This window comes from Botryllus schlosseri, chromosome 14, assembly GCF_051294905.1.
Source record: "Botryllus schlosseri isolate E-star chromosome 14, Bs_hap1, whole genome shotgun sequence".
Lineage (NCBI taxonomy): Eukaryota > Metazoa > Chordata > Ascidiacea > Stolidobranchia > Styelidae > Botryllus > Botryllus schlosseri.
Genome location: NC_137249.1, coordinates 16,034,725 through 16,059,739, shown reverse-complemented (window position 1 = coordinate 16,059,739; position 25,015 = coordinate 16,034,725). Strand labels below are relative to the sequence as shown.

Genomic DNA, 25,015 nt, shown 5'->3' with positions numbered 1-25,015 from the left:
ACAGGCCGAACACACTCCAGACATGATGTCTGAACACGCGCCAGACACGATGTCCGAGCGTTAACACAGACCGAACACACCCGAGACACCATGTTTGAATGGCAATAGCACAGGCCGAACACACCCCGGACATGTTGTCCGAGCTCGATCGCCGCAGACACGATGTCTGAGTGTCAACACAGGCCTAACACGGGCGTGTTCGGCCTGTGTTGACACTCGGGCATCGTGTCTGGCGCGTGTTCGGACATCATGTCTGGGGTGTGTTCGGCCTATGCTGCCATTCGGAAATGGTCTTTGGTGTGTTCGGCCTGTGTTAAGACTCGGACATCGTGTCTGGCGCGTGTTCGGACATCATGTCTGGGGTGTGTTCGGCCTGTGCTGCCAATCGGACATCGTGACTGGGGCGTGTATGGACATCGTGTCTGAGGTGTGTTCGGCATGTGCTGCCATTAGGACATGGTATCTGAGATGTGTTTGGCCTGTGTTGTCATTCAGACATGGTGTCTGGGGCGTGTTCAGACATCATGTCTGGGATGTGTTCGGACTGGGTCTGGGATGTGTTCGGACTGGGCTACCACTGGCAAATCATGCCTAGTACTGCAGCTGACCTTATAATGAATATAACGACTATCCTTATTTGAAACATGACTATCCTTATTTCTAACATGACTATCCTCATTTCAAACATGATACCATAGTGTCCTATATGGTGTCGACACAAGCGGCTCAGTGAAATTGTATCACGTCACAATTTCCATTTGGCTACAGGCAATTTGACGGTCATTTTTGACCGGCTTGCCGAGGATTAAATTTGGTAAAACGGGTATCAATCGAAAGCTGACTCTGCACTGATGACGAAAATATACATTTTATTCCGCTCGCGGCCCTGGAACCCCCACAATCAGCCTCGAATTTTTCATTGTTATGGAGGTTGGCATTGGGACGCAACAATGCTTTCTGGCTCTTTTTCTATTGAGCTACTCTCTCGTTTCGCCGACAGCATTGTTGCGTCATGAGCTACTCTCTCGTTTGCCAGACAGCATTGTTGCGTCCCAATGCCAATCTCCATAACAATGAAAAATTCGAGGCTGATTGTGGGAGTTCCAAGGCCACGAGCGGAATATAATTTATATTTTCGTCATCAGTGCAGAGTCAGCTTTCGATTGATACCCGTTTTACCAAATTTAATGCTCGGCAAGCCGATCAAAAATGACCGTCAAATTGCCTGTAGCCAAATGGAAATTGTGACGTGTTACAATTTCACTGAGCCGTGAGATTTGCTTGTGTTGACACCTTATAGGACACTATGATGATACTGACCTCATTTCAAACAAATCTGACCTTATTTCAAACAAATCGAACCAACTCTCCTCCATCAACCTGTTTGATAAATATATTCGAACAAAGAATATTTCCCGTTAGAAAATTATTTGTTTTCATTTCATACATCATATGATTTGTTGTAAAGCATAAAGCGAAGCGACTGAGCAAAACCGCGATAGGTTTGTTGAGATTCGTGGATTTGCGTTAGTGTGCGCGAAAAATCCAGTGAATATTTGCATGGATATCGTATAAGCATGGAAAACTTAACCCATTCAGTTTTCCATAAGTGTCTTGTTGTCTAGTCTAGTCTAGTTTATTAATGATTATTTATGTGCTAATGTGGTACGCCACGCCAGTCGCCAGGTACAGTTTGAAATATGTACGTAATTATATACTACAGTTTTTCAGCGCTAGTCTCTTCAAATTCGAGTTATCACAAGCCGAGTTGATTTACTGGCCACCGGACAGGCAGCCATATATATGACTGTATACACTATGTACAAGTACAAGTATGATATTTGACAATAGAGTTAGATCTGTTTTGGATGGGGTACCGTACCAATTCCGTGGAGCCCAACTACATTTATATTTATGTAGACTAACTCAGTTCTTTCTTTATTTTGTATTTTACTTTAGACAGATTAGCACCAGCCACCAGATCGGTATAGCATTCTATCTGCACTTTGCACATCAAGATGTGTTTAGGATCGGTGAGTGGTTTATTTGATGATACAGGAAACCGCTATATTATCAGTTCTAATGATGGCTTTCAAATTTTAGCTAGCATGCTGCTTTGGCTCAGCAGCCTGCTCTCTTTGCTGTGCATGCCTACCCAGCATCAAAACTTCTACTGGTACGAGGTTGATGTACATGCTCTTCCTTGTTTTGGTGACTGGCCTTAGCATGGTCATGCTGTCAACCCATGTACAACATGCTCTAAGCACGGTAAGTACCTAATCGAAATTATATTATCAGTTGGCTACAACAGTCATGTTGTTTGTTATTTGGCAATGTGAATATTATGGATGATATTCTCATTCTGTTATTAGGGTACATTCTACAAACATATATGTGAACAAATCATCAACGCCGGTCAAGGTTGCGAGAAGATTGTAGGATATGCTGCTGTTTATAAAATTATGTTTGGAATGGCTTGTTTTTTCTTCCTGATGATGATACTTACATTTGGAATAAAGAGTTCCAAAGACTGCAGAGCAGGTCTTCAAAATGGGTGAGTGTTTTACATTTGCAAACTTTTCTAATATGGTGTAGTTAGGCAATCCCAAAATCTATATATTATGATCTATCAGCTGTTAATATTCGTAGTTTGAGCATGATTACATTATCTAGTCAAGCTGGTCACAAATTAATATTTACCATATTTCCACACTGCAAGATGATATATAATCAAGATTTCTTCAATGTGCCTCTTCAATACCAATAACTAAATGTTCACAATATTCTACAGTTTCTGGTTCTTCAAGTTTCTTGCACTGATTGGGCTATGTGTTGGAGCATTCTGGATTCCAAACCAGTTAACATTTATCAAGGTATGAAGTGTATTCTGTTCCTAGAATTGGCCGAATTGCTTCCGTTTGACTACTCGTCTTGTGACTCATCACCCATGGATAGAGATGCTGAGGTTATGAAAAACCTTGTCATCATATATTGACTCATCCTGACTGCTACTGTTCCGATTTTTGGCTTCATCTTGCCGAATATTGACTTAGTTTGCAATCAATCTGGTTTGAAATCATGTAAACCAATTTATCACTATGGTGACAAATTTTTAGTAATAGTAGCCTATGCTGTGACATAAATGTGTTTGAGTTATTGAATTGGTTGAAATATTTAGCAAAAGTGCAAGGGAGTGAAACTGGGGCCTAACAAATTTCACTATCGTGTTTATAAAGTCAAGTCATATATTTACAACTGTTGTGAAGCATTGTAAAAGGTTGTTCTTTGTCATTTTAGTGCAAACTCCCAGAAAATTCAACATTTGATGATATTCCAATGTATAGGCTGCTTTTTGGCTAAATCTTGACCATAATAAATATTACTAGATTTTCTGACGTTGCATCATCTATTAATTATTTTTTTCAGGCTTGGATGTACATTGGCATGGTTGGCGGTGTGCTCTATATTGTGCTGCAGTTAATCTTGCTGATCGATTTTGCCCACAACTGGAATGCAAATTGGATGTCAGGCGTTGAGAACAACAAGTGCTGGTTTGTTGGTATGTCTTGTTTCTTGGTCAATAAATGACGACTAGGCCTACCATTTTCAGTGCATTATATCTGCATATCTGTTGCATTTTCCTATTTTCTCAATTTGGAGAATCCTTCATCAAGATTGTACGACATTAGGGGGGTTTTAGACTGTCAGATATTTCATGTAATGACTGCTCATCATTTAAGGGGTCAATAAACCCCTTCATAATTTTGAAATTACGTAAAAAAAAGATTCTGGTTGACAGGAACCGATCAATAACGCCGCTTTATTTTGCTAATTTTGTGAACAGTTACATATTCAGCTATAGCCTGTGTTAACCATATCTACATTTTCCCCATCGTCTCTCTCTCATCTTGAAAAAACGGGATAGGTATATCAGGATCTACTTCCATAAATCCAATCCGTGCCATGCTAAGTTTGAATAATTGAAAATCGAAGTTGCCATCCGCATGTCCGATTGTTAGGTAACTTGCTGGGAACACCGTTGTCAATATAGTAGGCTTGTATAGCAACGTTATGTTACGACCGAAGCATTTAAAATTGAGTAGTGGAGTTGATGAAATAATGTCAGCTTTCAATTTGCTCCGTAGTTGAAGTTATTAATGTATCCGTATTTGTAGCAACTGTTTGAAACCGTGTTTCACTGCCAGTAAAATAATTGATATATTGCTATTCGTTATCCTCGCGCTCCTTGAAACGTCATTTAAAAGTATGCATTCATGCACACCTATGTATTCACTGCGGTAGTGTTGATCATGGTTGTCTATTCTATGCGATGGTTAATTACATTGGCGATGTGACATTGGGTACTGGGCAGTGTTTAATGAAGAAACCAATCATTCTTAATGGTATCAAGGCATGTGACAAAGTCTCTGTGAGGTCATAAAGACAGATTATTGAATAGTATATTCATATTGAAATGAACAGATTAGTAAATCAAAGTGAAACACACCCACCTTTGCTTCGTCTGCATACGCAGTGTATGATAGCTGAAATGATATTGTACAGTATCCGTTGAAATGCATGAGAAACAGGAAATTCTGCTGTTTCGCTCTGATTGTGCTCTTCCTGTTCAATATTGATAACGGAAATACAATGTCTTTAGTAAGCAAATCTGTCATGCATGCGGTTATTTTAGGTTGTCTGTCCCATCTTGCCTCTACCCGTAAAGTTGGGCTCATGGGAATTCAACTGTTGTGTGTTAAAATATGTAGGCTAAAAAGAACAACAAAAATATTTTGTGCCAATGCCGTTGACATAACAATTCGCTCCTGTTTAATTGGACGTGGTGAGCCCAACATAAGCTTGCTTATTGCCTTCTTATAGCAAGTAACTCAAATGTTGAACCTTATCCCAAGAGGATAGTCGTGTTTTTGCTCGTTTTGATGAGAAATTCGAAAAGAAAAACTTTGTGATGAACTTTATTTTGGGAATAAAAAAGTCCGAGGGTCTCTTTACTACAGTGCGTATGTTGTGTGTAGGGCTGTCAGTAGACTTATCTGCATTGTTTTAATTTGGCGCTTAATAGCATATCTATCATGTTACATATTAATGCAACCGATAAGCACATAGATCATGGGTTCTATACCTTTTACAGTTGTGACTCACGTATAATTTGTACTAACCATAATGTGTGAATCAATAAACTGGATACTGGGACAAACAAACACTGTTGTAAAGTTTCAAGGTTCGATGCATGACATCCTCAAACAAGTTTTTTCAACAATCCACATGCATGGCAAAAAAGGCCTTTCACATGACTAAATTTTCAAATTGGAAGCAGCATGTTCAATTGTTTATGTATTTGGCCACACCGAAATGTTGATAGCATAATTTATTAAATGCCGGCTTCCTCATCAAATGGCATATGACGACACACTGTAATTTGTAGTTGACATTTGTAGTTTGTTTGCTAGTCATCGTTTCATCACATTTATATATTATGAATTTTCTTATTTAGTAACGTTTGCTCACTATGAGAGTGAGTCAAAAATGTTATAGTGAAATACAATTGATTGTGGTATCTGGTATGGTAATATCTTTGATTGCCGGAATAAAATAATGTTTAGAGTAAAACTAAGCATTTCATCCTCTTCACAATTTCCCACCGTGCTGTTTGGCCCACCTCTAAATGCCCTGGTCGCCAATTCAGAGGCGCTATTTGATAAAATAGTGATGTACCACAGCTCCAATGAGTTGCTTGAGTGCGAAATATGTTCCGTTGTCCACATATTTCTCTGACTTTTACATCTCTCTATTTGCAGCCCTACTATTGTCCACCATTTTTCTCTTTACATTGGCTGTCGTTGGATACGTACTACTCATCGTCTTTTATACCAATGCCACGGGATGCGGCACTAACAAAGCATTCATCGGCGTCAACTGGACTATTTCAATTATAATATCGATTCTTGCCATCACGCCATGCATCCAAAAGGGTAAATATTACGGCGCACTTTGGCCAAAGTTGTGATGTTGCATGCTAATTGCACATTTTATTTGCTCGATGCGCATTACATTTAAAAAATACCTTGAATGCATGTGGAGTTGCGCCAGTGACTGTGAAGCCTTTAAGATCAGCGAGTTATATAACATATTATTTTTTCACAGTTCATCCTGGGTCTGGTCTTCTACAGTCTGCGGTTGTTGCTGCCTATGTTTGCTTCCTAACTGCCTCCGCAATTTCCAGCAATCCTGGTGATCCGGGTCAGTGTAGAAAGAGATATACCGTACCCTAGTTCTTGCATTCATAGCAGTACTGTCTCAAGGTGTGATTTTGAAACTCCGTACTTTTTCAGTTATTGAAACAAATGCTGCTGGCGAGTTATACACGAACAGGACCACGTGCTTCACTGGAGACCCAAGTCAAGAGACTGACAAATATGTGATTGCTGGCGGATTGGTTTTTGTCTTCATCACTATCTGTTATGTTTCGTAAGTCACTGTATCCAAGTATTGTACTGTCTCGAATCTATCAGATGTGCACGCTTCGAAAATGTGATCATAAATGTTGGCGGTAATCAGGTTTAGGTTACTTTCAATGATTGATTTTCAACATCGGTAGCAAGCTTTAAAAGTAAATCTTTGTTTATGCCTTCTGTAGTTGCAAAAATTATTATATATGTCGTGGGTAGGGCTGTGTTGCTTTAAACTGAACCACTTTGGCGAAGAATAATAAGCTTGGTTAGATTTCGAGAGTATAGATATAATTTATGCACAACAGCCTATTCATAGTATTTGGTAGCAAAGCCATAGGAAAACTTTTGATTTCTCTTTCGATATTCACAACCAATTAGTTAAGGAATCATTGTCCCAATTTCATTGCTGCAAGCTTCTCCATTTGTTTGCATGCTGTGTTGTGACTAATGTGTGATCATGTGGTATGTTTTCGCGCTCATAATTCTGTTTACTCGGGTTAGATTTCGTACTGCGGGCGAAGAAGGTCGCATGACTCTACGCGGGGACCGTTCCGAACCTGATGAGCCAAGCTGTTGCTGCTGCTGTGTTGGTGGAAATGACAGCATTGCCACAGGTGGGATACCCTTTCGGCTGTGTCCGATGATGAAATAGACATTTTAATTTCACTCAAAGGGGGCCACAGTATTTTAAACCCACAGGCTGGGACTTGGAGGCCACGACTCAGAAAAGGTTGATGACCACTGCAATAGACGAAACTTCTCCTAGGATATTTTTATTGTTAGGGGCACTAAACTAGGCTGCAACATATAATGGCATCCTCATGAGGGTAAAATATTTGAAAGTGTCTTACTCTTTGTGAGTGATTTCCATTGGATAATTCAGTTAGGAGAGCGACTTGTGTCAAATGACTTCAATCGAATTACAATAGCTTTTGTCGTTGGATCTCGTCCTCCGTTCTCTTGAAAGGAGGTCGTATTTAATTGGTTATATGTCACTTTCAGTGGATGAAGAAAAAGGTGGTCAGGCCATTATCGACGATGACGAGGATGCTTGCACGTATTCCTACTCCTTCTTTCATTTCATTTATTTTTTGACGACCCTGTATGTGATGATGACACTGACCAATTGGTTTGAGTGAGTATCCCTTATTGTATGTAGTATGTGATTTTACGTGTATTGCGGCGGCTGAAACTTCTAGCCAGGGTTGTAATGACTCGGTGAGTCATTGCGCATGACTCGGACCAAGTCATATGACTCGAGACTGCCGACCGGGTCTACCAAGACAAACATTTTATTGTAATTTCGAAGGATAGTAAAGTTATCACACTGTTGTTATTTCGTTTATCAGTACTGGTACTTGAAAATGCTACCGGAAACGGTTGAAAGTGAGGAAAATTTGTATATTATGAATGCGAAGCATTCGATATCACCGAGCAGAGTTGTAAAAAAATGGGTTTTGCAAGACTTTAACTCGGAACTCGATGACTTGGACTCGGACTCGAGTCAAAACACTATGACTCGGACTCGACACCTTACTCCATGACTTGGACTCGGACTTGACTCGATGGTGAATTGAAAATGACTCGACTTGGACTCGAGTCATAACTATAAAAGTGAGATTGACTCAGTACCTTGTGACTTGATTACAACCCTGCTTCTAGCCTTTCAAACTGTTGCCATGAAAGTGGAAAATGGCCGCAATGTGATTCCTGTAGCTTACGTGTACCGTACCAATTGTACATAGACGAATGAACTTCCTGTTCTAATCATTGATTTCAAATATGTCACATCATAGTGGCAGGGTGACGTCATATTTTGTGATACGATTGTTGGTATACGATGTTCTTTTGAATTCTCTACTAGTTGCTGGCAATCGTCCCTGACGAGTGTCGGCCGAAAATATTCGGGTTCATTTCAATATGAACATGAACATACTATTCAATTGTATATTGAAGTTCTGTACCTCCAAGAAGATGTACACTTTACTTATTGTAAAGTAAAATATAGTTCGGGAGCTGGGCGAAATTACGACAACTGAGCGAAGTAGCCCCTGCATCACGATTACTCGGTATGTTTTCTAAAATCTCATGTATTTGTAGCGCCATTAGTTACACTAAGATACATCATGCCATTTTAAAAGTAGCCACTTCTTGTGAACTGCGACCCTTCGGCCAATTCTACTTTCTGAAACCTGTCATTTGAGTACTTTTCAAACATTAATTTTCTCCTTCCACTCGAAATACCAAACACCGACTACTTTGTACCACCTCTGCTGAAATTTTCCTGGATATTATCCTCACAAATCATGTGTAGACTGTAGAGTGATGTTATCTTCCATGTTATGCTCGTGTTCGCAGGCCTACGTATGCAGCAGGGCTGGAGACCAATATCGTGAACGGCAGCATTGCGTCGATGTGGGTTGAAATAGCCTCCTCGTGGGCTGCAATCATTATCTACTTGTGGACTCTGCTAGCTCCTGCTTGCTTCCCGGATCGTGAATTCCCGCATTGAGTCGAACAATTGCTTTTATAATAATGTGTTTTCTACACGACTTCACTATTGCAGATGGTATTAACTACTTTTGGCTAATGCGCTCCGCGATTTTGACAACGTCTATTTTCGGTACTGATATTTAGTGTCTGCCTTGAATCATCTACTTGGAATTTACATTTATATTTTCCTTCCCCGCAATGAATTCACGAACCGACACATTTCTTTCACACAATCATCGAATATCCTTGCCCGAGTCTGCAGTGGAAATTTGTCATGCGGACTGTGATAACAGGCGTTGTATTTGTTGTTTTCTTACAATCCAAGTAGACACTGCCGTTTTGTCAGTTTTCATGAATTTCTTGTCATTGCAATAATTAAGTTTTTACAGTTGCTATGTTACTTATCTTACTGAATTCTCAATGTTACTTATCTTACTAAATTCAAGAGTTTGATTTCGTAAAGTGGTCGGATGTTTTGTGATGCAGTAACGCATGTTATGAATTGACGTTTTGTCTCGTCTTATTGTTTTGCATTGCATGATATATTGCACTTGTGTTGTAGCCATGGTCCTTACGCTTCTTATATATATTGCATTACAGGAATGATTAGCGTACATTTCTAATATACATTGCGTTACGGGAAATCATTTACGTGTTACTGCATCAATGCGTCGATGAGTAGTCGAATTGATGGAATGGAATATTCAATACAATGCCAGATTGCCCGGTCTCCCTAATTTATTCGGCTTCTCGCGTTTGCCACGGCGGATCTGCAAATATTACAGTTTGACTGAAGTTTTTACGCAGGATATGCTTACTTCCGCAACCCGTGCTCAGGCAGCAGTTGAAGCAATAGTCGCAAAATTATATCTGTCGCGTCGAGGGCCTGCGTCAACGTCGATGATCTCATAGCGCAGTGGTTACATCGTTTTACTCGTACGAATAATGTAGTCATCTATCGGGGGTGCCCTTTGTCCAACCGTTTTGCTATTCCTGACCACATTTGATCACTGATATAACGCTGGCACCTGATAGCAGTAAAGGGCCGCCTGACCGCCAAATCTTCACTATAGGGCTTCGCGTCTCGGACAGCCTTGTGGTTTCTGCCCATCGCTGTTGTCTGTTAAACACATTGCGCATGACGGTTTCTAAATGTAGGCGCAGAACGATCCATCTCAAACGGGGCGGCGCCTTTGTCGTTAACAAAAGCCTCTCGCGGCAACTTTTGGCTTCGCTATTTGTGAGCAACTGTGTTGAAGAAAGACTTGAAAAGGATGCTCCTGAGTAAGGAATGCAAGGAACTCTAGCTTATCTTTCTTTTTTTTCTGCTGTCGAGAGATTTCGAATGAGGCTATATCCTTTCGCCCCACATACCGTTAGCAAGACAGCTTTTATTTTACCCTCCTCGGTAATTTGATCAGCTTCAAAGTAAAGCTACAAGCTTACGACTTTCCCGTATCCTCGGCGTCCAGCCGCAGGAGTGTCGTTGTTCGTACATCTCCGTCGCCAATGTTGTGACTTTATTCATGTCTTATACACATAACCAAAAAGCAACCACACAAAGTCCGAGCACTTATAAGCAGGACCGTAACTGCAGCACCCCAAACCCCCTAAGGGGGGAGTGAGCTCGTAGGGGACCCAAAATTATTTCGTGAATGAACATAAATTAGAGAGTTTTTTTTTTGAAAATTTGTACGACCTTTTTCAATTTTTTTCACGCTATGCACGATTTAGCGTTTAAGGATTTGTGCAAAGCCATTTCTGCGTCGGCCATTCCCGCGCCACGCCGCACCAAGACATATATTAAGTTTAGGCCAAAACGAGACGCCGAAAATGTTCCAAAACGTTCTGCAGTGAGAAAACCTTGGTCGTAAGGGATGCCCTTATGTTGACCGAAAGCTTCGATCTATATTCTATACGGTATAGGCCTACATGTCAAATTGTCCATAGACGCCTAAATGGCTGGTGCCAAATATTCCTGTCCTGGCAATCAGAACGCCACAGCACAGATGCCATCCCACAGAATGGCAGTGAAGAAATACCATTTTGGAATCGCGTGAGTCTTTTAGTTTAGTAAGTTTGGACGATTTCAACATAGTGTCCTATTATAGATTACTAACCTACGGATAGATACGCAAGTCCCGGCGTTACGCTCCGGCAAGCAGTTACACTTGTTGCTGAGCAATCTAAAAGCAGCATAATTGGTGGTGTTATAACTTGCGACCCGAGGGGTGAAATTTAATGAAACTGGTCTTAATCGAGAGCTACTGTCGCACTGATTCTGAGAATACAAATTAAAATCTTGTCAGAGAAATGGAATGGAACCACCTCAAAACATCCCTTAAAGTCAGAAAATTGGCATTTATATTGCCCTGATCAGATTTTGATGCATATTATCAGAATCAGCGCGACTGTAGCTTTCAAATAAGATCACCTTTATTAAATTTGAGAGCTCGCGGGTCGTCATCTATGGGATTAGCAATTACGTTGCCGTTTCATGCTATGAAGCGACGACAAATCTGCGACTGCAGCATCACTCGACCTTGAATCACGTGATGCGCATCTATCCGTAGGTTAGTTATCTATAATAGGACACTATGATTTCAACATCTATTCACATAGCAGACAGGAGGTCATGAAAAAACAACTTACAGAATTCAGTGTGCCCGAATTTGTTTAATTATTATTACGGGCCTTCAATTTTCCAAGGCACAACCTCAGTCAGCTCTGCCGTTATATCTGACTGCGTGGACTGAGAGAGGATAAAAAATTCCAGCGATATTTATGCAATTACCAATATTATTGACCAATTCAGTCATGAATTATGGAAAATGGTTGCGTTTCGCGCGATTACATCACATTAACTGACATATTCACTCAGTATAAGAAATTTCGCTGACAAGTATAGTGGTGAAAAAGTATACTTGAAGGGGGTGTGGGGGGCCTAGGCGTAGGCCCCCAGAAGTTCGGTTTAACACCTTATGAGGGGCCCAAGAGCAACGAAATGCTGATTCGGCCCTGCTTATAAGCAACGCAAAGACACCATGCAATCAGTAAGCGCAAGAAATGATAAAATATGACGAAATTGATTACTGGCGTATTACACCGCAACAATTACTGCAGACAATGAGAGCTGCCGTTACGAGTAACGACAAAGAACAGGTCGATTATGGTTTGTATCAGCAGCGGTCTTGTATTCTCTAAAGTATATTATACAAAACTTAACTTCTTTATCGGGTGTACAACGCTGTATAATTGTAGCCTACATGTAGCCTACATTTGTACAAGTAGGCCCTCATAATCAGCAACGTTCTAACTGCGTTTAACTATATTAGAATAACCAGGACCGTAACAGCACTTCGTCAGCCCCCAAAAACGTTGGTCTTGGGCCCCCATAGGGTGATAAACCGGAATTATGGAGGGCTTCGTCCCCCAGACCCGCCTCAGCCTGTACCCTTTTTGTCGCTCCTTATCAGCTAAATTGGTTGTACTGTTTAGCACGTCGCCTGGTTTCGCCTAAACGCGCGAAGCGCGAACAAAATTATATAATTCATGTTGGAATCGGTCAATATGATCGGGGATTGCATAGCATATATATTGCTATCAATTCTTTATCCTCTCCCTGCTCACGTAATCTGATTTACCGGTAGAGCTGAGTGAGGTGGGTTGATAAAAGTAGGACCCCTAAATAACAATTTAGTATTTTCGGGCGGACCGCTTGGTATATTGACTTCGTTACATGATGCTATTTCGTGACCTCCTATATCCGCTATGTCAGTGCTTTTTGAGCTCCATTCGCACTTTTTTTTTGAAAAATATTTTCATTCGCACCAGTCAGCCGAAATTTACTACACGAAAAGAAAATGAAGAAAATTATCACTTTTGTATTCGAAGAGCTTCTTGGAGGTACAGAGCTTCATTACTTGGCATTCAGCATATCGTATTATTGACTAATCAAGCACTAAAATCACTGCAGTAGAAAAATCACAGATATCGCACTCCCGTTGTCCTCAAGAAGTTCGTTGCATTTTCCAGGGGTGTCGTGCAGTGATTTCCTTGGAAGCTTAAAGGGCGAACCCGAGAACAATATTCACTCGCAACCAGGGCTTTGGAGCAGCCGTAAATTTGCATTGCTCCACTCCGGCTCCGGAGCTTTCTTCTATCATACATTAGCTCCGGCTCCAGCTCCGGAGCCGCATTATTACCACTGCTCCGGCTCCAGCTCCGGCTCCGGCTCTGAAAACTATCGAAGGTGTCTGCATCAGGAGTGGGCAACCCACGGCCTGCGGGCCATATGTGGCCCGCGAAAAGGTTTTGAGTATAGCCAGCGAGCTAATTTCCCATTATATTATCGAAATTCTTTTTAACGAAATTGAATTGCTCAGATTGTGAACTTACAAGGCCAACCAAAAATATGATTATTCTGGCCGCGACACTTGAGATGTTGATGACTAAAATATCAGTTCCGACGCATTGGCAGATCAAGGGTCCAGTCACATTTTTAGTAAATCGTCGTACATTACAATAAACTAAAAAAGTAGTAAAATTTTTCTTCACGCTTCGCGTGTTTTATTGTCACACGATTTCTTGCTTTGTGGCCTAACCCCACCTGAAAATGAAAAAACGCCTGATTTAGCCGATTGAGTCTAACTATATTCGCAATTACGAGAGAAAGTCTTTTCGCGTTTGCGCTCGCAGAAAGATCGTCGACGATGAAATGTAGGCACAAAATGATTGTCGTATATCAGCGGAAATATTCGATATCGATATGTCCAGATGCCGAATAGTCCTGTCCTTGCAAACTGAGCCAGCGGGTGGTATACAGTCGAGCCGCAATATACCCAAGTAATAATAATATTAACTTTGAAAATTTCACGCACCTGGCGCGGCTAGTGGGCAGTGCACTCGTTCGTCAATTTCATGTGGCCCTTTAGCCGAAAAGGTTGGCCACCCCTGGTCTATATAGATTACTAATTTACCCGTAGGTTAGTTATCTATAGTAATCTAGATTCTGTCAACCGTCAGTAACATCGGATGCAGCGACGAAGGCATAGGTGCCGCCGTGCCGGCTTGTGACGTCATATTGAATACTTGTCAATTGTCGATAACATCATAGAACATCAAAGAACGCACTTTACTCGGTGGCATTGCTGTGTACAGCATTAAAATTCTGATGCGGCGTTTTAACACTGGCACTGTACTCGTTAACATTAAGCCACACAGCTCAATTCAATCCTTATATGTGCGATTATTATTCAACTGTAACTGTAGTAAGACTAGTGTTGGGATGACTCGAGTCAGACTCGAGTCACCTTTTTCGTATGACTTGACTCGAGTCACTTTACAAAGATGACTTGACTTGACTTGACTCGCCGCCTCAGAAATGCGGATTGACTCGTGACTCGGAGCAAAATTCACGAGTCAATTTCAAGTCATTAAGTAAACGGTGTCGATTAAATCACCCTATATTACGTATGTTTTGGTTGTTAGCGATACGCCGGTGTTACTTGCGAGAGCAACTAGTCTTCAGTAATTGTAAGTTTCACTGATCATCCATTGTTACATCACAAATAATAAATTGACCGCTTACGAAACCATCACACCTACGTTATCCTCGTAGCAGTAGATTTATCTAATCGCATCGTATCTCTGTTTCTTAGGCAGTCTAGTGCTTACATTGCGCAGTGCTCATCTTTACCAACATTCTTGTATGATTTAAATCGAACGAATATAGTTTATGCCTTTATATTCTCACGGAGGTGTAAGTGGGTAGTGCCTATTGTACCACATCAATTTGTTCAACTTCGCGAGGCTTCGTATTCGATCCTTTATATTGGCTGATAAAATCAGCTATACAGTTACTCACGTATTTTATGATCAGTTCTACGTGTGCGTGAGCGATACAACACCTTTTTGCATGAATATTTAACTTTATAATCGTCATTTGATTCAAGATAAATGGCCAATTAATCTATCCTTCACACAGTTAGAAAAATGTAATGACTTTGGATCATCACATATACTTCGAAAATTCAATTTGACTCGAATCGTGACTTGACTCGTGACTTGACTTGACTTGACTCGACTTGACTCGAGTCACCTCCAAAAAACGAGTGACTTGACTTGACTCGAATCACCTTTGAAAATCGATTGACTTGACTTGACTCGAGTCAAAATGTGCAATGACTCGAGTTGACTCGTGACTCGAAGGTAGTGACTTGATCCCAACACTGAAGCCTAGTAAGAGCAATATGGGCGGATATCACGACGTGATCAATATAAATTCGATTTGTACCAAAGGGCCAATGGTTTGACGTTCGATATTGGTGCACTCGCTACCAGTCCATCGGTGTCGATCAAGTTTATCGGAATATAATATTTACCCGTTGAAACGAATCGAATAATCGAATTAAACACACTACCATGCCCATAACGAATTAAACTATGCAGTATACACATTGCACATTTACAAGTCACCGTGCGCGATAATCCGAGAATACTAGAGTATCAAGCAGACATCAAGAATGAATTTACGAAACAGTTATGATTACAAATTGGAAATCGCGTATCAAATCAGTAATTTGTCTCCAACATAAAATACCATGGGGTCCTGACTCCTGATATCGCATTGAATAGCTCGCACCGTGACAATTGTTTGCTGAGTGTAACGGCGTTTTTGGGCTACTCTTCTGCCATCCCCTATTTACGCTCGAAAATCGTTACTGGAGTGAATGACGATCACGCGCAGTAATGAATGCCAATTAGCATGCATAATTGCATACTCAATAACACTGTCCAATTTTGCGGCGCGATTAAAGAACTAACACGAAAGAACGAGTCGGAAAAGGTAGCGCCAAAGAGGAAAAGATTCTTAATTTCGCGAAGGTCTGCTGTTGAATTATGTGAAATCAGCAGATATGGTTGTTGCAAATATAATAGCATCTTATGAAATACGTCGGAGCCGGAGCTACCCCCCAAATAACTGGCTCCAGCTCCAGCTCCGGCTCCGGCTGAATTTTATGTAGAGCTCCGGCTCCGGCTCCAGCTCCGGTAAAAATGCACGGCTCCGGGCTCCGGCTCCGGGGTCCGGCTCCGGCTCCAAAGCCTTGCTCGCAACAATATCACTTTGCCACTAAATCCACATGTTACGTCACCGTGATGTGAATGTGTTTGCATTTAGAACGCACAAAATAGTGAAACTGCACTTGAATCGTAGCATCAATGTTGAGTCTAGCACCTTTGGTTCATTTTTCTGCCAACATTCGAAAAGACGCTTCGCGTACTAAGGTATGTTAGATAGGGTTACCATACGTCCTCCTTTAGGAGGATTTGTCCTCCTTTTCGGGTATTTGAAAATGTCCTCCGAGGACGCCTAAATGTCCTCCTTTTTGAGATTTTGTCCTCTTTTTAGGAATTTTGGTCAAATTTATAGCAAAATTTGACTGAGATGCCGTAAATCAGCACCGAAGTGACGCTCCGGCGGCTGAGCGAAAGTTGACCTTTTTACCAGTTTTTCAGGATTTTCCACCGGTATTCTGTGTTTAAAATTTTTGAAATAGTGTCCTCCTTTCCCGATTCCAAAATATGGTAACCCTAATGTTAGACGATTGGATGGTACAGTGGGCGTTAAAATCAGGAATGCTTTGCTATACAAACCCACACAATCCGAGTAATTGATGACTGTATTGTTTATTGATAAGCTTAGGCTTCATTCACTTCTTATCTATGCAGTACACATCAGACATGGGGTAATCGCGATTAGTAATCGTAATCGATTACGACGATTACAGCATTTTCAAGTAATCGTAATCGCAATCGATTACATTCGAAAAAATCCCGAAGTAATCGTAATCGTAATCGACTACTTCCCATATTTAATCGATTTCTTTGTGAAAGAACGATTACTTTTTATTTGTACAAGGACTGTAACATAAACTGAACACTCGTGAACAAGGAAGAAATATTATACCAGTTATTGAGAGCACAAACGTCTGATTTTCAAATGCCACTGCTCATTATTGCATCAGAGGTAGCCTATTAGCTCTGCTCGTCTTTGCGTAGGAATTGTCCACACATAGTCAATAGATATTCGATGTACATTAGTGTGGTTGTAAGAAAACCCACCGTGCTGTATATCGGTTTATCAATACATTTCAGACGCCACTACCTCGCATCAGGATAATTAATCATAATCACCTCCCTACCTAAGTTAAAATAGCAACTTTTGTATTGATGCTTGGTTATGCTTAGTTAAACTATAGAATGTAATAGTTCTAATTCTATAGTTAAATGCAGTTTCACCGTTGCTGCTTGGCGAGCAGTAGGCCTAGGCCTATATGGTAGGAACGTACAGCAGACAAAGGTTTAAAATTCTGTACTCGTCAAATAAAACATTACGGTTTCCACAACGAAGCATTAAAATCAACAGCTGCTGATATATATCATAACTGGGCCGTTGTTTTGCCGTTTCTCGTAATGGCAGCTTGCATTACACTATCTGCATTAAGTTGAAGGTAGAATTTTATGTTCACTTTCTGTTATTCTCATATTATTCTACTCAAAACGGCGCCAATCGCCAATATTTCACAATTCTTTACTGAACATTTGGACCTGTCGGCATAACCACCGGCTTATATACCATGTTAGCGTGGGTTGTAGCTAGAATCAGGATCAAAACAGCAAAAGCTTTCCCCAACCAAACTTTGGTCTTGGGCCCCCATCGGGTAGTCAATTTTGAAGTTGAAGATTTAATTTCGTCAATAATATTGGTAATTGCATTTTTAATCCTATCTCAACGCCCGATGGTCAGATTTACCTGAAGAGCGGGGGGGGGGGGGGGGCAGGGGGCGTAATTCATAATTATAACATCTGGTATCTTGCAATAATTACTTTATTGTATGTTGTTAATTCGTGACCTCCGGTCTGTTATATAGCCAAAAGATATTGATTGTAGAGGCCGAAACGACAGGCTAAAAGAAAAACTTGCGTGAGACGCACACACAAATTGTCATGTCTAATGCTCTGTGGGTGCCCGGGTGGCATTTGCATCGTGGGCTCGATTTGGAAGGAATGGACTGTTAGTCACGCCCACCCAGCGCGGCTATTAACAATGGAAACATACCCTAAGTTTTGGCTAGTGTCTTTCTTTAATAGCACACTTCGTGGAGTCTCATGTTGGCCGAAACTACTTATGTCTTTTGATGTGTCGAGCAGCGGCATTGACTGGCACCTAAATGCCTATTACTATGAATTATGCATGCTTTATTTCTTGAGGGGGAGACGCATGCATTTCGAAATCAAGCCATCTAGAGACATTTAAATCACAAAGCTCAAAGAGAAATTCCAAGTTAATGAAATCTCTCGAAAATACTCTATAATTTATGTTGGTTTACAAAATACTTTTGAGTCCCCCCCCCCCCTATTGGGGAATTGGGGGTGCGGCAGTTATGGATCTGGCAAGAGTGCACATCATTGGGTGCGATAAACCATCCTCTATAAAATGGGCAATGGGTACATTATGACGTAACAAGGAATTGTCCCATTTTTTTAAAGACAGTTGTTATATCATTGAGCCTTTCCAGCGCAATCCATGTATTGTCTTCCAATGTAACTACTACGATGCCAAATAAATGTAATCGTGAGTAATCGTGATTACTTTTCCAATGTAATCGTAATCGTAATCGACTACTTCACGATTTTGCTGTAATCGTAATCGTAATCGTAATCGCGTGATTCAGAAGTAATCGTAATCGCAATCGATTACAATCATGAAGTAATCACCCCATGTCTGGTACACATATCAACATATCTTTCAATAACAACGTTTGGCATCCTTGTGTTGTCACAGCCAACACTTTCACCTTCTTCAATAATTATTACTCACATAAGATTCATGATTAACACACAGTTACATAGGCCCGGGTAGCCAACTGCGGGATGGCTCTTCGGTCAATCGTACAATATTGGAAAACGGACTGAAATAATGCCTAATTATCTTTACTATCCCACTTATCCTTATACATAAAGAGTAATAAGGTTCAACAGTCTAATCAAGCTTAAATTAGGCTGCATAAGGAATACCGTAAGACATACGGCTTGGTGGATTGATTTTGCTGTGCAGAGGATGCTCACTTCTCAAGCTAAACCAGTGGAGTTCGGAGTATTACAAAGTTTGTAGTACAAAGGCGGTACGAACACGAACTAGGCAAACTTTTCCTATGGACCAGAAAGCTTACTGGAATCACCAATATGTTATATATAGGCCTATGCCTTTACGATCTAGACTTGGTCTGAGATCATCAGTCCAAGAACAGGAAAGTCTAAGCCTAAATTGTGGAGTTCGCATTACGAACAGGCCATTGCACTGGTCAGTAGATAAACTGCCCAGTGACTTAATAATTCGATGTGATGCAAGATAAAAGTTCATTGAACGTAAGACACTAATGTGCTAACAATAATTCTATTTATAACAGCCTCTAATCCTTGGTTAGGTACACGAGTAAACAACACTTGTTATAGATCTAATGTGCTAATTGTTATAGTTGAAGAAACGCTCAATTCTGCTGTTAACCAACATGAATGTGTGCCAAAATTCCAATATTTTGCATTCAAATATGCCAAATGTCAACACTGGCATCAGCTACTATTACCTACATTCCTACAAGGTCCGTATACAATATCCATACGCGGTGGATGTTTCCGAACAAGTGAGCAACTGATACCGAGACCGACTCAACTCCTTCTTTTTTCCATGCAGTGACGTAATCCTCTCGCGCGGAAATATTATCTCAAACTTTGCATTATACACGCATCGGAAGCGTTCCTCACTTGTGAACTAGAAAAGCCTAGCTACCAACAAGTCTTTAGAATTGCTTCCAAACGATAAAATTTACGGGCTCACTGTACTATCGTGTTTATTTGAATTATTCCACGTCGGAAATAGTGAGAAACATGCACAATTTTCATTCGCACTCATCCGGATTTTTCATTCGCACCATTCGCACCACGCTCGTCATTCGCACTGAATTTTTTTTCATTCGCACTAGTGCGAACCGTCACACAGGTTGAAAAGCACTGCGTTATGTCAAAAGATATGGAAATCGGCAAACACGTTCTAAACTAAAAGACGCACGCGATTTCAAATTGGTATTTCTTTATTGACAAATTTTTTTGCCCTGCGGGATGGCATTTGTCCTTCTACTTGAAGTAGTTTGAGGTTGCTTTTAACATTACTACTTCCACTCGCACCTGAGTAGATTTTTGTGTCGCTACTTCTACTTCTACTCGAGTAGCTTGTCTACTTTGACCACCTCTGAGTAGCTGTAAGTGAGTTTGCCATGTGTTTCACATTTGGCAAGTTCAAAATATTCCACACTTTGCTGGGTTAAGAGAGACAGAGTCTTTATTAGGAGACCAGGCAAATCAATATCATTCATTACAAAAATGCAATTCGGTGAAATGCGATACTTAGATATAGGCTACAAGATATAGACTGGACGCTCGATACAACAGAGTCATCAAAGCCGTGTGAAACTCTTATTGCTTTATAGATTTTTGTCGATCGTCCATCAAATTTCATCGCCAATACGTTGAAAATGCCACTGATGTATTGTATATATTAATGCAAAATTATTCTGTGGACGCAATGTAGATTCGCAGCTTCTGGATGATGCTCTAGTCGAAAAATTCTTGAAGCCCTGAAAAAAGTTACTGGGTTCAAGCTAAAGTAATATGGCGTGTGTACGTCAGACAAGTTCAGTATGTTAAAAATGTAATCATGGACGGGGTCAGTGCTGGAAGCACAAAGTTTTCACACTGCTGATATTCAATTCAGAATATTCATGAGTCATTTCAAGGCATTCATTCAATTCGAAATACGTCAAGTATTTTGTCGTTGAGGCGTAATATTAAGGATACCATACGTATTTTTTCGCAAATCGTCCTCTTTTTATAGCTTTGAGAGTTAGGCGACTATACAAAGACAAAAGTCAACTAGAAAACTTGAAAACAGGACTGAATCGAAGTAATGGTAGGAGGAATTTTACATAGTAAACACCTAACGCTGATGGGTTGACTTAAAAGGTCAATTCCAACCGATTATACGTAGGAACGGGTCTTTCGAGAGCCAAGACGTAGAAAACGACCTGTTGTTTAGTCAACCAATAACATTAGCCGTAAAAATCTCCAAATTACCCATTTTCTTTAAATAAGTGTCGACTCTTTTTCGGATCTTAATGAATTGGCCTTGCACCCCGATTACGAATACACCAACCGGTGCGAATCCATCTTGTCAACATAAAACCATATACCGCTAAATAAAGTCGCCAGGCTCCCCATGACTGAAAGATATCGTGAAGTATATATATCAGGTCCTTCATTCTTACTTGTTTCTGCAGTAAAATATTTTGAATCCCTGACACTACGACGCCGGCGTCTCCACCCATAGCATTTATGACATCCATCTGGCCTGAAGAAGTCAAAAAAGTTTATACTCGTTATTTTACACTTGTGTAGGAGTAATAATTTATTCGAGCTCACCTCCATGCTTGCCCGGTCGGCTTCTTTTCCAGTTTATATGCATTGCATTCAGAACTTTGTGAAATGAGAACAATGAGCACCATTACAACGAAGTATCGGACACAAGACATATTGCAGTAGAAAGTTTTATAACGAATATAATTGCGTAACCAAAAATAATAAACTTTCTGTGACAGTATAAAAGTATGATGTAAATCTTTGTATATATTTATTTCGCATTTTTATGCGTAAGCTATTGTGAAACAACAATTGTGTGCATGGGTCAGTGATCTATGATGATTGCGTCTCCGCTTCGCGGTATTACAATCGAAATACATAGACTTGAAAGAAAACTAGAAATCCATGAACTTATGTCGTTAAACTGCACTTACTGATTCATGAGTCGGTGTATATGGACAAAGGACTAAAATACCAACACGCTATTCCTATTCGCTAAATGACTTCATTTATATCACGTCTTTCTAACCATTGCACGTTTTCGCAACACCAAAGGGGCCTGGCTGCCCATCCAATAAGTCGCTGCTGAAGAGATTCGGCGTCCTAAACATAGAAGATATGCGGAAACTAGAAATTGCCAAGTTTATGTATCAGTTTCACTGCGGTCGTTGCCCCGAATATTTCAATGACTTCTTTACCTCTGAATCAAAAGCGCACAAGTACAACACACGCGCGTCCACGTCGTCCAAATATCATATGATCGACCGAAAAGATCATCGCTCCATCAAATATGCCGGACCTGATGTGTGGAACAGTATCCCACCGGCCATCCGACAGTCGACGAGCATGTCCACATTCAAGTCGAAATACAAGCAATTACTACTAAATAAATACAGTCCATCCTCAAGATTACCGGACCACGACTGACCTATCGATCTCGCTTCCCATGACATGCCGCCCTATTTCTTGTCGCATTCTTCTTCTATACTATTTTCTTTACTTTCATTCAGTGTGCATGCCTCCTCTTTACATCGCCTAGGCCAAGGTGGGTGTCAGATTCCATAGACTACTCCTTGTCGCTTCGACATCTTCCTGTCTTTTCATTGTATCGCATTTTTGTGGTGTATTGAACTGATAAAATTGCTAATAAACCAATGATGATGATGATGATCAATTTAACCATTTTTAAATATATGTGTGTTCTTATTTCGGTAAGTTTCCAATGGTGAAAAGAAAGGCAGCCAATGTATAGGGGTCGACGTAATACCACGCGTATATGCGATAGAACCTGCTGGTATACGCATATAAATTAGGACAGAGAAGGTTGAGATCCAATCCAAAACAAAATCAGATGAAACCCCTAGTTTGATGAGGAATCCCGGAATCCCGACATTGCCAGTGCCAGCGCAAATACGACTTTCTGTTTGAGAAATATCTCCGTTCGTTCGAATTTAAGCATTTTCCGAGCAACAAAGTTTATTTACAATAGAAAAATTTCAGGATTATAAAAGTGAGAATGATACGATCTATATGTATAATCTTCAGATGATATCTCTACCGTCCAATATCATTTATTTGTTTTTCGTACATCTTACACAAATATGTATCCGACTGAGCGGGGGCTACTTAAGTAGGTCACTAGACTTATATGGCAAGGCTTACATGTAGGATTCTGATTCGAATGTGCACCTACTTGTAACTTTTGTATTAGGAAATTGTATTAGCGATGTTTTACTTTTAACTATGTATTTGCAATAATGGTAGTCACTTGAGTCCTGCGGTTGTAGGTCACAACGGTCGACGTGAGTGCATAGACAAGACGTAACACCAGACACTCTTCGTCATTATCAAGTTTTTCAAAAAAATAAAAATAAAAATCCAGTCGTATATTCAGCTAAGGCGAAGAATGAATCAGTACGAGTACCAGTACCACTAACAGTGATCAGAAATATTGAGTAGAAATCTGATATATCTTGGCGGTCACAAAGGCAATAATGCTACAGTCACACTATAAAAATTAATTATTCCTTTCTTGGCCACGACTATTTCATAGCGATTTGTGACAACATGCTGCTACGGCTCGATCGCTATATGTCACAGACATATCGTGTCCAGGTATTCGTAGGCTTATGCCTCATGTTTTGTGCGACCAATCAAGTCTCTTAATTTGGGAAATATTCCTTGCTATATGTGCACTGCCTGCACCTGCTGCACTTACCGCTTGAGTCGAATAATTATAATTGATACTCGTCTCACCAGGGTTGTAACCAAGTCAAAAGGCTCCGAGTCACAAGTCAATCTCACTTTCATAGTTTTGACTCGAGTCAAGTCGAGTCATTTCAATTCACCACCGAGTCAAGTCCGAGTCCAAGTTAGCGAGCAGAGGGTCGAGTCCGAGTCATGGAATTATGACTCGAGTCTGAGTCCAAGTCATTGTGTTCACTGCTCAGTTTCCAGTTAAAGTCTTGGTAAACCCACTTTTTATAACTCTGTTTGGTGATATCGAATGGTTCGCATTTAAAATATACCAATTTTCCTCGCTCTTAGCAGTTTCTGGTCCCATTTTCAAGTACCAGTACCAACAGACGAAATCCCAATAGTGTGTTGGCTCTGGAATTACAATGAAATGTCGGTCTTGGCCCTCTGAGTCTCGAGTCAATGACTTGGTTCGAGTCATGCGCAATGACTCGACTCCAAGTCGAGTCAATACACAGATTGACTCGAGTCGAGTCGAGTCATTTCCGTATTTTGAAAAAATGACTCGAGTCAAGTCGAGTCATCAGAAATTCGTGACTCGAGTCGGACTCGAGTCGAGTCATGACTCGAGTCATTACAACCCTGCGTCTCACATTCGAGTTCTCCAATCGCTGTGAGCATCCCCAAGTTTATCATATTCTTTCGGTTTTGATGTACCGATAAATCGTTTTCTCAATGAAAACAACATTGGTTCAATAGATACCTTCGCGAGAAAAAAAATCGCTCGCAAGTCAGTTGAAGAGATATGTAACATCATTAACGATTACAATTAAACGTTAATGAAACAGATTATGAAGATAGCTGATCTTTTGTTGCGATGATGGGCGCCAGGCCAGTCGGAGCGTTGTAATTATACTGTCACTGTATTGACAGTACCTTCTTTGATGTCAACTTATGTCTATACAGATTATACGCCGTTGAGCCTCCGAATCACAATTGGGTCAAAGTACAGTATAAAAGTCTATCGTCTGGAAAATATTTTATGCTTTACATAAATTTATAGAAAAATTCATAATCTAAAAATCTTTTCTTTATTTGTTCGAGATTTCAAATGATTTTATGGAGATAGCAAAGTTGATGTTAGTGTTAAGATTCCGACGTTTTTTCATCCCCTCGCGAATTCCCAATTATTGGTCGTGAATTCCAGAGACAACCTAACCATTAACATCGCTGGTCAACCTGTTTCCAACGCTGAAAATGCCAAATGGTCGCGGATACATTAATATAATAATTATTACTACTATTATTGATCCAAGACGCTGTACAGTGTACCAGACATGGGGTAATCGCGATTAGTAATCGTAATCGATTACGACGAT

The 25,015-nt window shown here is 40.5% G+C and overlaps 1 protein-coding gene and 1 long non-coding RNA gene across 2 annotated transcripts; one reads left to right on the top strand and one right to left on the bottom strand.

Moving 5' to 3' along the window:
* Positions 1-1,926: 1,926 nt before the first annotated feature.
* LOC145455917 (serine incorporator 5-like) lies at positions 1,927-9,569 on the top strand. Its single transcript, XM_080333949.1, has 11 exons — positions 1,927-2,033; positions 2,104-2,268; positions 2,373-2,554; positions 2,792-2,873; positions 3,427-3,559; positions 5,820-5,993; positions 6,166-6,261; positions 6,354-6,489; positions 6,975-7,087; positions 7,476-7,608; positions 8,832-9,569. Exons 1-11 carry the CDS (start codon positions 2,019-2,021, stop codon positions 8,983-8,985), a joined length of 1,383 nt encoding a protein of 460 aa, XP_080190075.1. The 5' UTR covers positions 1,927-2,018; the 3' UTR covers positions 8,986-9,569.
* A 10,634-nt stretch (positions 9,570-20,203) lies between these two features.
* Positions 20,204-21,679, bottom strand: LOC145455021 (uncharacterized). Its single transcript, XR_013920264.1, has 3 exons — positions 21,504-21,679; positions 21,350-21,432; positions 20,204-20,662 (listed from the first exon to the last, which is right to left on the bottom strand). It is a non-coding gene; the product is annotated as an uncharacterized LOC145455021 (long non-coding RNA).
* Positions 21,680-25,015: the final 3,336 nt, after the last annotated feature.

What these genes read in the sequence shown, in the direction of transcription:
- LOC145455917 (XM_080333949.1), top strand. An exon ending in AGAGCAGGTCTTCAAAATGG is followed by an intron (nt 2,555 to 2,791) that starts GTGAGTGTTTTA and finishes AATATTCTACAG; the next exon opens with TTTCTGGTTCTTCAAGTTTC. An exon ending in AAATGACAGCATTGCCACAG is followed by an intron (nt 7,088 to 7,475) that starts GTGGGATACCCT and finishes TGTCACTTTCAG; the next exon opens with TGGATGAAGAAAAAGGTGGT.